General features: G+C 48.7%; 2 protein-coding genes across 5 annotated transcripts in view; one reads left to right on the top strand and one right to left on the bottom strand.

Annotated features, from left to right (window-relative positions):
* Positions 1 to 1,321: 1,321 nt before the first annotated feature.
* LOC130533151 (cytochrome P450 4B1) overlaps positions 1,322 to 13,139 on the bottom strand; it is a 29,804-nt gene continuing 17,986 nt past the window's right edge. Inside the window, exons 11-12 of one of the 3 annotated variants that reach the window (XR_008952493.1) lie at positions 2,853 to 2,987; positions 1,322 to 2,314 (exon numbers count right to left, since the gene is read on the bottom strand). Coding sequence is in view for 1 of the 3 variants with exons in the window: in XM_057046339.1 (XP_056902319.1) it covers positions 2,937 to 2,987 (51 nt within the window). In the remaining 2 variants the exon portion in view is untranslated. Of the gene's footprint in view, positions 2,988 to 13,139 lie in introns of all 3 variants that reach the window. The other 2 variants (XR_008952494.1, XM_057046339.1) reach the window with 2 other exon arrangements.
* Positions 8,819 to 13,139, top strand: part of LOC130533152 (mucin-5AC) — a 39,608-nt gene continuing 35,287 nt past the window's right edge. For both annotated transcript variants that reach the window (XM_057046341.1, XM_057046343.1), the window contains exon 1: positions 8,819 to 8,954. The gene's annotated coding sequence lies outside the window, so the exon portion shown is untranslated. The remainder of the gene's footprint in view (positions 8,955 to 13,139) is intronic.

Here is a 13,139-nt window from a genome sequence, read left to right as displayed (position 1 = left end):
CACTGTATTAAAAGGCGCAGTCTCAGTTATGGGTGCTATTTCTCTGTATTTAAAACATACATAAGGCGCACCGTATTATCAGGCGCATGTTGAAACATACAGTAAAAAATGACAACAGAAGTAAAACGGTGAGTTTTGACACATTTATTGAACAAAATATTCATTCTTCCACCTCAAAACCATCCAAATTTTCATCTTCTGTATCTGAATTAAACAGCTGCACTATTTCAATGTCCAACATCCCGAATTCCTCTTCTTAATCATCTGAATCGGACTCACTGACCGGTTCCGGTTCAGCGTTAATTTTCTGAAAGATCTTACAATACATGAAGACACTTGTGGCTGGGCGTGGTTATCTTGTCGTGGCAGTAGGTGCTGGCCACCCTCTCCTGGTAATCCGCGGGCAGCCGCTGCGCAACAGTTGTCCTCGCGCGTATGGAGAGATGCCGCCTCCTCATAAAGCGAAAACACTAAGATTGCTCGATTGCCATTTTCAGCCGCATATTCGATGGCCTGCAATTTAAAGTAAGCCTCATTCGTACGCGTCTCGCTTGACCGGCGCCATTTTAGGGGATCCTTACACGTAGGTGTGCTGCTAATCGTTTGGCGGAGCGTTTACTGTAGTGCACCCACCAAAGGCGCACAGCAGATTTTGGAACTCAGTCCACACACAAGGCGCACAATATTATAAGGCGCACCGTCGATTTTTGAGAAAATCTCAGTGTTTTAGGTGCACCTTATAGTCGTGAAAATACAGTAACTGCCATCCACGCCATTGGAAGCTCTTGTTCCCATCTCATGATGGCAACCATTCTGGATGGGTCATTTATTGGACATCTTCACTTGCTAGCTGCTAACAGGCTAGTTCTTGAACTGGTTGATGGCCGGCTGGTTCCAGTGGCTCCTTGTTTTTTCGAATTATGGGATGCTCAATCTGTTCTTCAAAGTCAGTCATACTAAATTAAGAAATGTGAGTATCATGTTCTGAAACTTCTACGTCATCAAAAGAATTTTTATCTAACAAAATCAATTGTAAGTTCCTCTCAAAACCTAATCTATTTTACATTACGGTCAACAGTGATGATGAACTACAGGAGCAATGCTATATTTTAATTATCCCTATATTTGTGTGGTTATTAAAAATGTTTAATATGAAATGGATGTTTGTGGAAAATAACCTATTTCATCTTTTCCTTTGCTACAAACATGCTGACCTTCCCATGTTTAAGCTCAATGTATACAGAACTGTTTATTATATATTTGCTGACAGTACAGCTGTAAAGGTTCTTGAGAAGAAAGACCCACAAGCTGGCAACACAGCAAAGCTCAAATATTTAATGGCTTTAGCAAGCCTTCAACAACATCCATCAACAAGCAAAAAATGAGGTGTAACAGTAAAACACGAGTGCAGACAAATCGTTATGATTATAATTTACAAAAATAGAACTCAAAAAGATTTAAAAAAAAGATAAAAACAAAGGTTGTATGCTTACAAAAACTTTGGTGAAACATGTGAAACTTACTTGCAACTTACTGGCAAGATTTGGCACAGGCAGAAAGGCAGATTGACTTAAATACCAAAGTAATTAATACCAAAGATCAGGTGTGTCAACAAAATGGAGGTTAAATAAAGGAAAGACACAAAGTAGACAGGTGGAGTTCCTATACATGAATAACAAACAAACAAAATCACTTCCTATTTATCATGAAATTACAGATCAGAATCAGTAAGGGAGGGAGGTGCTTAGAGGGAGGGAAGAGGTGATTACTAATAAAGGGTTTAATATTGGAGACATGGAAAGTGGGGTGGACACGATGGAAGGTGGGGGGAAGCTTCAGTGGAACTGCGCTCAGACCAATAATTTTCACAATGGGGTAGTGTCCGATGAATCGGGCACGGGCAGCCAGTGTCCAAGAGTCCACCTTGAGTGGAACGTCTCACGTGGAAAGCTAGACCAGCTGTTCCTCAGGGCAGAGATGCGATGCTGGTCACTTCAACTTGGCTGAGGCCTGCAGTAACGCAGTCTGTGACCTCTTCCAAGTCTGGTGACACCGGCGGACAAAAGCATGGACTGAAGGCATTCCAACCTCCACCTCTTGGACAGGTAGCAGGGGGGCTGGTAGCCGAGACAGCAGTCAAAAGGAGAGACCCGAGGAAGCAAACGGGAGGGAGTTAGTGGAGTACTCCACCCAGGGTAAATGGCAGCTCCAGGATGATGGTTTCTCCGATGCCATGCACTGCAAGGTGGTCTCCAGTTGCAGGTTAGCTCCCTCAGCTTGACCATTCCTTTGAGGGTGGAAGCCTGAGGATAGACTGACAGAACCACCAATCAGATTACAGAACACTTTCTAAAAGTGAGGGATGAACTGTGGGGTTCTGTCAGAAACAGCAACTGGAAGGCAATGATATTTAAAGGCATGTGTGATCATCCTGCATTCTCTTTAGTTGAAGGAAGTTTAACGAAAGGAATCAGGTGCACAGATTTGGAGAAACAATCGATGACTCTGAGAATGGTGGTTTTGCCATCAGAACACGGGAGGCCGGTAACAAACTCCATGACAATATGGGACCAAGGTCTTATGGGTACCAACAGGGGTTGAAGTAGACCATATGTAGGCTGTGTGGAGGCCTTACACTGAGCACAGACTGAGCAGGCACAGACAAAGGCACGGACATCCTCTCCCAGTTGGCCATCAAAATCTATGACAAATGAAGGCTAGGGTGTGTCTCCTTCCAGGATGGCAAGAAAGCTGAGAAGAATGACCCGACTTAAGGACCTGGGAACGAATGTGTACAGGTGGCCAATAGGACACTCAATGGAGGCTGCAGTATCAGGTTCAGCGGAGCGTACCCCATTGAACTGTAGTCTGGCAGAATGTTACTGGGTTTCGAACCCTCCAGGTTGTCAAGGGCAGGGTAGATGCGGGAGAAGCCATCAGGTTTGCCGTTCTTTGACCCAGGACACCAAACCAAATTGAAGTTCAACCTGGAAAAGAAAAGAGACCGGCGGGCTTAGCGAGAATTCTGATGTTTGGCAATGCGAATGTATTGATTGATGATTCTTGTGAATGTATTGATGATTCTTTTGATCTGTCCAAAGCACAAAAGGAAGCTTTGACCCTTCAAGCCAATGCAGCCATTTAATCAAGGAAAGCTTGATGGCGAGCAACTGTCTATTTCCAATATCATAGTCAAAATCTAAATGTAACATTAATTTTCATATGATCCTGATGTGATCACTTGTGTTTTGGGAAAAAAAGGTAAATTCATGCCCAAACTGACGTGTCCTCGACCAGCAATCGTCAAAAAAAGTCCAAATGTGAGTGCAACACTAGTTTTTCGGGACTGGATGCAATCCTCCAGGACTGTAGAGAACTCGGGACCAGAGGCAAACCCACCACACTCTGGCAAAGGAAACCAAACAAAAACACAACAAGGGAAAACCAACCAAGCCAACACTCTCCAAGGGAAAACAAACCAACACTCTACAAGGGAAACCAAACCAACACTCTGGCACTGATAGGCAGACGCACGCACCTTAAGTAGGCAGCAGGATGTAAATTGCCTAGAGGTGCGCCTGCCGGCAGTGCCAGCTGCTGCCAATCGAGCTCAGCAACGCCCCCTTCAGGACAAAGCAGGCACAACCCTGGACCCCAACACTGACCTTGACCAGCAAACATCAATAAGGTCTAAATGTGAGTGCAACATTAGTTTTCATATAAACCTGATGCGATCACTTGTGTTTTGGAAAAAGTGCAATAATGCCCAAACTGACGTTTCCTCGACCAGCAAATGTCAATAAAGTCAAAATGTGATTTCAATATTAGTTTTCATTTTGTAGCGTGTTGGGGAGGGTCAGTGTGGGAATTTCCCAGCATGCTTTGTGGCAGCATGTCTGTGGGTTCAGGTTGGTGTTAACCCTGTGTTTTTGTTCATTATAAATGTTATCTTTTGCAACTTTCAATGTTACTATTCTGTTTATTAACTTCTAATAATTGATGTTTTTAATTACTGTTTTAATTACTGTTTGCACCTGGACACCATAAACGAGGTTACAGTATGTGTGTGATTGGAGACCTTCCTTTGTTCATGTGTATTCTGTTCAGAGTTTAATAAAGTGGCACTTCCTGGAGTCGAGTGGTGAATGGGACACAGGAACCATAGAAAAAGATAACAGAAGTCTGCGTCTGAGTTCTTCCACAACCTAGAACCCTAGCTCACTACAATATGATCCTGAAGCTAGCAAATCTGTTTTGGAAAAAAAGTGAATCCGTTTGGAATATAACATCCCCATTTAAAATGACTGTTGGGATTTGAGATTGTTTAAATATAACATTTAGACATAGATTTAGCATTTAGATTTAAGATGTCCTACTAATTAATATTTAAACTTATCATTTAGATTTGAGATTTAGTTCTTATATCTAACATTTATAGTTGGCGTCTGCATTTGAGATTCATTTAGATTTAGCATCTATGTTTGAGATTTAGATTCAAGATTTATATTTAGCATTTAGATTTGAGCTGTATACTCAACATTTCAACTTATTTAGAGTAGATATTTAGTGTTGTTTAGATTTTGCATCTATATTTGAAATTCAGATTCAACATTTAGATTTTGCATTTAGAACCAGTTTAAAAATTTACATTTAAGATTTAGCATTTACAGTTAGGCTAAACATTTCAACTCATCATTTAGATTTGATATTTTGTGTTTAGATTTAAGATTTATTTTTAGCATCTAAAAATAATCTGAATCTATCCAAGGTAGACTAAATTTGAAATATAACATCACCATTTAAAATGATTGTTGGGATTGTCCCCTCCCTGGGCTACCACCTTATCGTGGTGGAGGGGTTTCCATGTCCCAATAATCCCAGGAGCTCCGTTGTCTGGGGCTTTATGCCCTTGGTAGGGCCACCCATGGCAAACAGGTCCTAGGTGAGGGATCAGGCGAAGCATAGCCCAGACCTCCTTATGATGAAGAACAGCATTGGTCCTACGTTTCCCTTGCCCGGATGCGGGTCACCAGGGCCCCCTCCTGGAGCCAGGCCTGGGGGTGGGGCACGTTGGCGAGCGCCTAGTGGCCGGACCTCTGCCCATGGAGTCCGGCTGGGCACAGCCCGAAGAGGCAACATGGGACCCCCTTCCTGTGGGCTCACCACCTGTAGGAGGGGCCAAGGGGGTCGGATGCATTGTGTTGGGGTTAGGGTAGCAGCCGGAGGCAGGGACCTTGGTGGTCTGATCCCCGGCTGCATAAACTGGCTCTAGGGACATGGAATGTCACCTCTCTGGTGGGAAAGGAGCCTGAGTTGGTGCGCGAGGTTGAGAAGTTCCGACTAGATATAGTTGGCCTCACCTCGACGCGCAGCAAGGGCTCTGGAACCAGTCTTCTCGAGAGGGGTTGGACTCTCTACCACTCTGGAGTTGCCGATGGTGAGAGGCGACAGGGAGGGGTGGCAATTCTCGTTGCTCCCCAGCTCAGTGCCTGTATATTGGAGTTTACCCTGGTGGATGAGAGGGTAGCCTCCCTTCGCCTTCGGGTGGGGGGACGGATCCTGACTATTGTTTGTGCCTATGGTGCAAACAGCAGTTCAGCGTATCCACCCTTTTTGGAGTCCTTAGAGGGAGTGCTGGAGAGTGCTCCTTCTGGGGGCTCCCTCGTCCTCCTAGGTGACTTCAATGCTCACGTTTGCAATGACAGTGTGACCTGGAGAGGTGTGATTGGGAAGAACGGCCCCCCTGATCTGAATCCGAGTGGTGTTTTGTTACTGGACTTCTGTGCTCGTCTCAGATTGTCCATAACGAACACCTTGTTCAGACATAAAGGCCGCAGATCGATGATCGACTTTGTGGTTGTGTCATCGGATTTGCGGCCGCATGTTCTGGACACTCGGGTGAAGAGAGGGGTGGAGCTGTCAACTGATCACCACCTGGTGGTGATTTGGCTCCGATGGTGGGGAAGGATGCCGGACAGACCTGGCAGGCCCAAACATGTTGTGAGGGTCTGCTGGGAACGCCTGGCAGAGTCCCCTGTCAGAAGGAGCTTCAACTCACACCTCCGGGAGAGCTTTGACCATGTCCCGGGGGAGGCGGGGGACATTGAGTCCGAGTGGACCATGTTCCGCGCCTCCATTGTTGAGGCGGCTGACCGGTGCTGTGGCCACAAGGTGGTTGGTGCCTGTCGTGGCAGCAATACCGATGCCGTCAAGCTGAAGAAGGAGTCGTATCGGGCCTTACTGGCCTGTGGGACTCCTGAGGCAGCAGATGGGTACCGGCGTGCCAAGCGGAGTGCAGCTACGGCCGTTGCCGAGGCAAAGACCCGGGCATGGGAAGAGTTCGGTGAGGCCATGGAGAACGACTTTCGGACGGCCTCGAAAAGGTTCTGGACCACCATCCGGCGTCTGAGGAAGGGGAAGCAGTGCACTGTCAACACTGTGTATAGTGGTGATGGTGTGCTGCTGACCTCAACTCGAGATGTTGTGGATCGGTGGAAGGAATACTTCGAGGACCTCCTCAATCCCACCAACACGCCTTCCAGTGAGGAAGTAGGGCCTGGGGACCTCATATCTTCGGGGCTGAAGTTGCCGAGGTAGTCAAAAAAACTCCTCGGTGGCAAGGCCCCGGGGTGGATGAGATCCGCCCGGAGTTCCTTAAAGCTCTGGATGTTGTAGAGCTGTCGTGGTTGACTCGACTCTGCAACATCGCGTGGACATCGGGGGCAGTGCCGCTGGATTTGCAGACAGGGGTGGTAGTCCCTCTTTTTAAGAAGGGGGACCGGAGGGTGTGTTCCAACTATAGGGGGATCACACTCCTCAGCCTCCCTGGTAAGGTCTATTCGGGGGTACTGGAGAGGAGGGTCCGCCGGATAGTCGAACCTCGGATTCAGGAGGAGCAATGTGGTTTTTGTTCTGGGCATGGAACAGTGGACCAGCTCTACACCCTCAGCATGGTCTTCGAGGGTGCATGGGAGTTTGCCCAACCAGTCCACATGTGTTTTGTGGACTTGGAGAAGGCATTCGACCGTGTCCCTCGGGGGGTCCTGTGGGGGGTTCTCCGAGAGTATGGGGTGTTGGGCCCGCTGATACGGGCCGTCCGCTCCCTGTACGATTGGTGCCAGAGTTTGGTCCGAATTGCTGGCAGTAAGTCGAATTCATTTCCGGTGAGGGTTGGTCTCCGCCAGGGCTGGCCTTTGTCACCGATTCTGTTCATAATTTTTATGGACAGAATTTCTAGGTGCAGTCATGGTGTTGAGGGGATCCGGTTTGGTGACCTCAGGATCGGGTCTCTGCTTTTTGCAGATGATGTGGTCCTGTTGGCGTCATCGGCCCGTGACCTCCAACTATCACTGTATCGGTTCACCGCCGCATGTGAAGCAGCTGGGATGAAAATCAGCACCTCCAAATCCGAGGCCATGGTTCTCAACCGGAAAAAGGTGGAGTGCCTTCTCTGGGTCAAGGAGGAGATCCTGCCCCAAGTGGAGGAGTTCAAGGTCTAGGTCGGGGTCTTGTTCACGAGTGAGGGAAGAATGGAGCGGGAGATCGACAGGCGGATCGGTTTCACATTACTGCGGTGTCCGCGTTGAGAGGAGCCAGATGAGGTGGCTTGGGCATCTAGTTAGGATGCCCCCTGGACGCCTCCCTGGTGAGGTGTTCAGGGCATGTCCCTCCGGTAGGAGACCCCCGGGAAGACCCAGGACACGTTGGAGAGACTATGTCTCTCGACTGGTCTGGGAACGCCTGGGGATCCCTCCGGATGAGCTAGAAGAAGTAGCTGGGGAGAGGGAAGTCTGGGCTTCTCTCCTTAGGCTGCTGCCCCCATGACCCGACCCCAGATAAGCGGTAGAGAATGGAGAATGTTGGGATTGTTGGGTCCAGGTACGGGAGGCTGACTCCATCTCTACTTTTAAAATTAGGCTTAAAACCTACCTCTTTGAAAAAGCTTATTGTTACTAATTCTGTAGTTCCAGTTACTATCATAGACAGACAAATTATCATACTTAGGGGGTTGTCTAATCATTAGGTTAGGTCCTCTCCTCTCCTCTCCTCTTCTCTTCTTCCAGTGAGACGGGTGTGAGCGGAGGAGCAAGCGAGCGATTGAGCGAGCGAAAACTGCGTGAAAGCACTTTTTTTCCTATATTTTTTTGTGTGTGTGTGAATGCTGAACAATATAGTTTAATTTATTGTGGTGTTTGTGAGTTTGTATTAGTTTATCGAGTGTTTGTGTGAGTGTGTGGGGCGGCCGACCGTGTGCGGCCGTCATGGCGGCCAACTCCGGTTTAACCGGCTTGAGTCGGAAGCACGGAGTCAAGGTGGGTGCGGGCTCCGTGCTTAGTGTGGAGGAGGTGGCGCTGGCTGTGGGCCAAAAAATTGGCCACAGCTCAATCAAATCCACCGCCTGCATGAATAGGGCGGTGTTGTTGTTCCTGGCCAAGGTGGAACAGGTTAATATGTTGGTGGAGACGGGGATCACTGTGGGCGGACAGTTCGTCCAGGTGACTCCGCTGACACAACCTGATTACCCTGTCCAATGTGCCGCCGTTCATCAGTGACGAGTTCCTGGTACGGGAGCTGTCCTGGCATGGGAAAGTGGTCTCTCCCATCAGGAAAATGCTTTCAGTTTGTAAGTCACCTAGTGTCTCACCGCAGGCAGGTGCACATGATCCTCAACAATAGGGCGGAGGAATTTAATTATCGTTTCATCGTCCGGGTGGACAATTTCGATTACACACTTTTTGCAAGCTCCTCCGCCCTCAAATGTATCAACCGTAATGAGGAGGGGCACCTGGCAAGGGCTTGTCCGAGCCGCGTCCGTGGTGCCCGCGGCCCCGCAGCCCGTTCCAGCGGCGAGGCGTCGGCGGCTCAGTGCAGAGGGAGGCTCCGCTGCCCCAGACGGAGCGACAGCGGAATTGCAGATGGAGGAGAAGCGGGACGAGTGTGTGCGTGAGAGTGAGGTGAGTGGAGGGAGCGAGATTGTGGAGATGGTGGTAGAAATGAATGGTGAGAGTGGTGAATCAGGGGGGAAGGTGGATTTAACTGGGGAGGTGCGTGATCTGAGTGGTGTGATGAGTGAAGTGGTGTGTGATTCGAATGAACTGGGGGAAAATGGTGAGGTGTTGGGTGAAACAGTTGAACTGGGTGAGACAGGAGAGACTGGAGACAGGATCCAAACTCGATGGGCCAAGGATAGCGGCTGGTGAACAAGGTGAAGAAGAAGTGAGCACAGGTGAGCGGGGTGAGGGAGGAGTGAGCATAGGGGAGCAAGGTGAGGGAGGAGTGAGCACAGGGGAGCGTGGTGAGGAAGCTGTGTGCGCAGGTGAGGGCACGAGTGGCGCGTCCGAGTGGTGGCTTGTTCCCGCAAAGCGGCGGAACAAGCGGAAAAGCGTCATGAAGGACAAGGGGGGCAAGACCGGAAGGCTGGAGGATACAGCAGCAGACACAGAAACCAGCGACTGCGAGTCTATATCGGACGGCAGCGAACTGTCCGGCACAATGCCAAAGGGGCAGGAAATTGACCTGTACCCCTCAAGCTTGTTTAAAAAGTTCCTTACCCAGACCAAGGGCATGAAAGGTCTTGATCTGGGAACATATTTCCCTGACAGGCCCCGTTTTATCCGGTCAGCAAGCTTTTTAATTAGAAATAAGGCAATGTCAGGCCTCACCGACCCTGAAATTTACAGGCTCAGGACACACATGGGCAAAGCAAGAACAGCTAAATTGAAAAAATTATCTTGCCATGGTTTCTTGTACTTATTTTTTACTGTCTTTGATTTTAATCTGTTCCCTTGGCATGAACATATTCAAAATGGGAATGCTGAATGTCAACGGAGCCAGGGACACAAGAAAACGGGCACTAGTGTTCGACACAGCAAAAAGAAAACGCATTGATGTCCTGTTCCTCCAGGAGACCCACAGCGACTGCAGCATAGAAGCGGACTGGGAGAAGGAGTGGGAAGGACAGGTGCTGCTGAGCCACAACACCACCCTCAGTGGTGGAGTGGGCCTCCTTTTTTCAAGGGGCTTCACTCCATCGTCCCTGGAGGTGGAGCATGTGGTGAGGGGACGGTGTCTGATGGTGAAAGCGCGCCTCCAAAACCACTCCTTGGTTTTTATTAATATTTATGCTCCCACCAACGGTACAGAGTGGAAGAACTTTTTAGAAAAAGTCGGCATTGTTGTAAATGGTTGTGGGGTGAAGAGTTTTTATTCCTGGGTGGGGAGTCTTTTTTAGACCGCAACCATGCAGAGCCTCATCCAGCCTCGCAACATTGTGTGAGACAGCTGGCCTATTCTCATGGCCTGGTGGATGTGTGGAGGAGGATGCATGCAGACAGCAGGCAATACATTTGGTCCTGCCTAGGTGATGGTAGGATCTCCCTGGCCAGACTTGACCATTTTTATTGTTTTAGGCATCACTTCAGTGTTTTTAGGCAGTGTAACATCATGCCAGTTGGTTTTACGGATCACTCGCTGGTTTTAGGTGAAGTCACGAGAAAGAGCATTATGCCCAGGAGTGCATACTGGCATTTTAACTGCAGCCTAGCCCAGGACAATAGTTTTAGAGAGGCTTTATGTCATTTCTGGTCAGAGTTTAGAAAGAAAAGATCCGATTTTAGAGCGGTGGTCACCCTCCTGCCAAAAAAGGGCAACCTGCAAGATTCAAGATTCAAGATAACTTTATTGATCCCTTTAGGGGGTGTCCACCAGGGAAATTAGCATCTCAAAGATCTACAGCATCTACAAATTTCCCACCACCATTCCCCCCATCAAACCTATTAAAGATAATAGAATATAAGAAAATAAGAAATAAAATAAAATAGAATAAATTAAAAATAGAATATGAATATAAATAATATAAAATAACTATAAAAATGTTCCGGTTCTCTGTTGGCCCTCCTCCCCCCCAGTGATGAGTTGAACAGCCTGATGGCTCGGGGGATGAATGAGTTCCCCAGTCTGTTGGTCCTGAACTTGGGGAGGCGTAGCCTCTGGCTGATCAGGCTTCTCTGGCTGTGGATGACAGTGTGCAGAGGGTGGCGGACATTGTCCATGATGCTCCGCAGTTTGTCGATAGTTCTCCTCTCTGCCACTGTCGCCAGAGGTTCCAGCTTCATCCCCACCACCGAGCCGGCCCGCCTGATCAGCTTCTCCAAGAGATTAAGAACTGGCGCCCTGTGTCTCTACTGTGTATGGATTATAGGATTCTGTCCAAGACCTTGGCCTCCAGGCTCAGGGAAGCTATAGAGCAGGTCATCCACCGGGACCAGACTTACTGTGTGCCCGGCAGGTCCATAGTAGATAATGTCCACCTAATTCGGGATGTTTTGGAAGTCTCCAGATCATTGGACATTGATACTGGTCTCATTTCGTTAGACCAGGAAAAGGCTTTTGACCGGGTTGAACACGAGTTCCTCTGGAAGGTGATGGAGAGGTTCGGGTTCAGCCCTGGCTTCATAGCGATGATCCGCATCCTGTACTGTGAGATTGCAAGTATGCTAAAGTTCAATGGCAGTCTGTTTGCTCCCTTCAGGGTGCGTGGAGGCGTCCAGCAGGGCTGCGCCCTCTCTGGAATGCTCTACACTCTCTCCCTCAAACCCCTTCTCTCTAGGATCCATGCAACCGTGGATGGCCTGTATTTACCGTCTTTTCACAGAAAAATAGTTTTATCTGCCTACGCAGATAATATATTAATAATGGTGCGCATCCAGAGGGATGTAGATGTTTTATCTAATTTAACGGTTTTATTAAACCGCCTGTACGCGGCCAGGGTCAACTGGCACAAGAGTGAAACCCTGGCCATTGGCAGGTGGGAAAATGGTCTTCCGGTCCTTCCCCGGGATCTTGCCTGACGGAGGGACGGCCTAAAATACCTAGGTGTTTTTATTGGAGACGAAGAAACTGAAAAGAAGAATGGGTAGACACATTGGAAAAGATCAAAAAAAAATTCAAAAATGGAAATGGCTCCTTCCCCGTATGTCGTACAGACGCAGAACCCTTGTCCTCAATTACCTGGTGGCCGCTGTGCTTTGGCTCAGTTGCATGGAGCCACCCTCAGGGTTACTAGCACAACTTCAGACAAGGGTTCTGGCTTTCTTCTGGGACGATATGCATTGGGTCCAGCAGGGGGTGTTGTACTTGCCTAGAGAGGAGGGAGGACAGGGCCTCATCCACCTGGCCAGCAGGACCGCCGCTTTTAGAAGACAGTTCGTGCAGAGGTTTTTAACAGGGCCGGCAAACCTAATGTGGAGAGATGTGGCCAGATGTGTCTTCAGACGGGTGAGTAACTTGGGGCTGGATGATGCTCTGTTTTTAACTGGCTTTAAATTTGCAAAATTATATGGGCCAAGGCTGCCAGGATACAGAAACATGGCTCAGTTGCATGGAGCCACCCTCAGGGTTACAAGCACAACTTCAGACAAGGGTTCTGGCTTTCTTCTGGGACGACATGCATTGGGTCCAGCAGGGGGTTTTGTACTTGCCTAGAGAGGAGGGAGGACAGGGCCTCATCCACCTGGCCAGCAGGACCACCGCTTTTAGAATACAGTTCGTGCAGAGGTTTTTAACAGGGCCGGCAAACCTAATGTGGAGAGATGTGGCCAGATGTGTCGTAACTTGATGGGTGAGTAACTTGGGGCTGGATGATGCTCTGTTTTTAACTGGCTTTAAATTTGCAAAATTATATGGGCCAAGGCTGCCGGGATACAGAAACATGATCACCTGACAGGCCTCTTTCACCCCACTGGGTCATGGTTTCCTCTCCTCTCCTCTCCTCTCCTCTCCTCTCCTCTCCTCTCCTCATCAAGTCGACTCGTGATGCTATTGCCTATGTAGTTTTTCTGGCGTCCCCCCTTCTGTGTTCATCTCCAGGTATCACTGCCTGCATACTGACCTCCGACCCCGCTGACCCACTCAACCTGACCCTACCGGCAACCTACTTTACTAAATATAATGTATTTCTGTTTTTACTCTGGACTATGTGTGCCTCTTCTCTCCTCTTCCTCTGCTCTCGTCGCCCCTCCTCTCTCTCTCTCTCTCTCTCTCTCTCTCTACCCAGCCGGCCATCAGCAGGAAGGTCCCCCCTTGCTTGTTTGGGGTTAGGCCCTGGGATTCTGTAAAGCGCCTAGATACAATTTTGATTG

The sequence above is a fragment of the Takifugu flavidus genome, chromosome 10 (assembly GCF_003711565.1).
Source record: "Takifugu flavidus isolate HTHZ2018 chromosome 10, ASM371156v2, whole genome shotgun sequence".
NCBI lineage: Eukaryota > Metazoa > Chordata > Actinopteri > Tetraodontiformes > Tetraodontidae > Takifugu > Takifugu flavidus.
The sequence above is the reverse complement of the archived record's forward strand: the minus strand, read 5'-3'. Positions and strand labels throughout refer to the sequence as shown.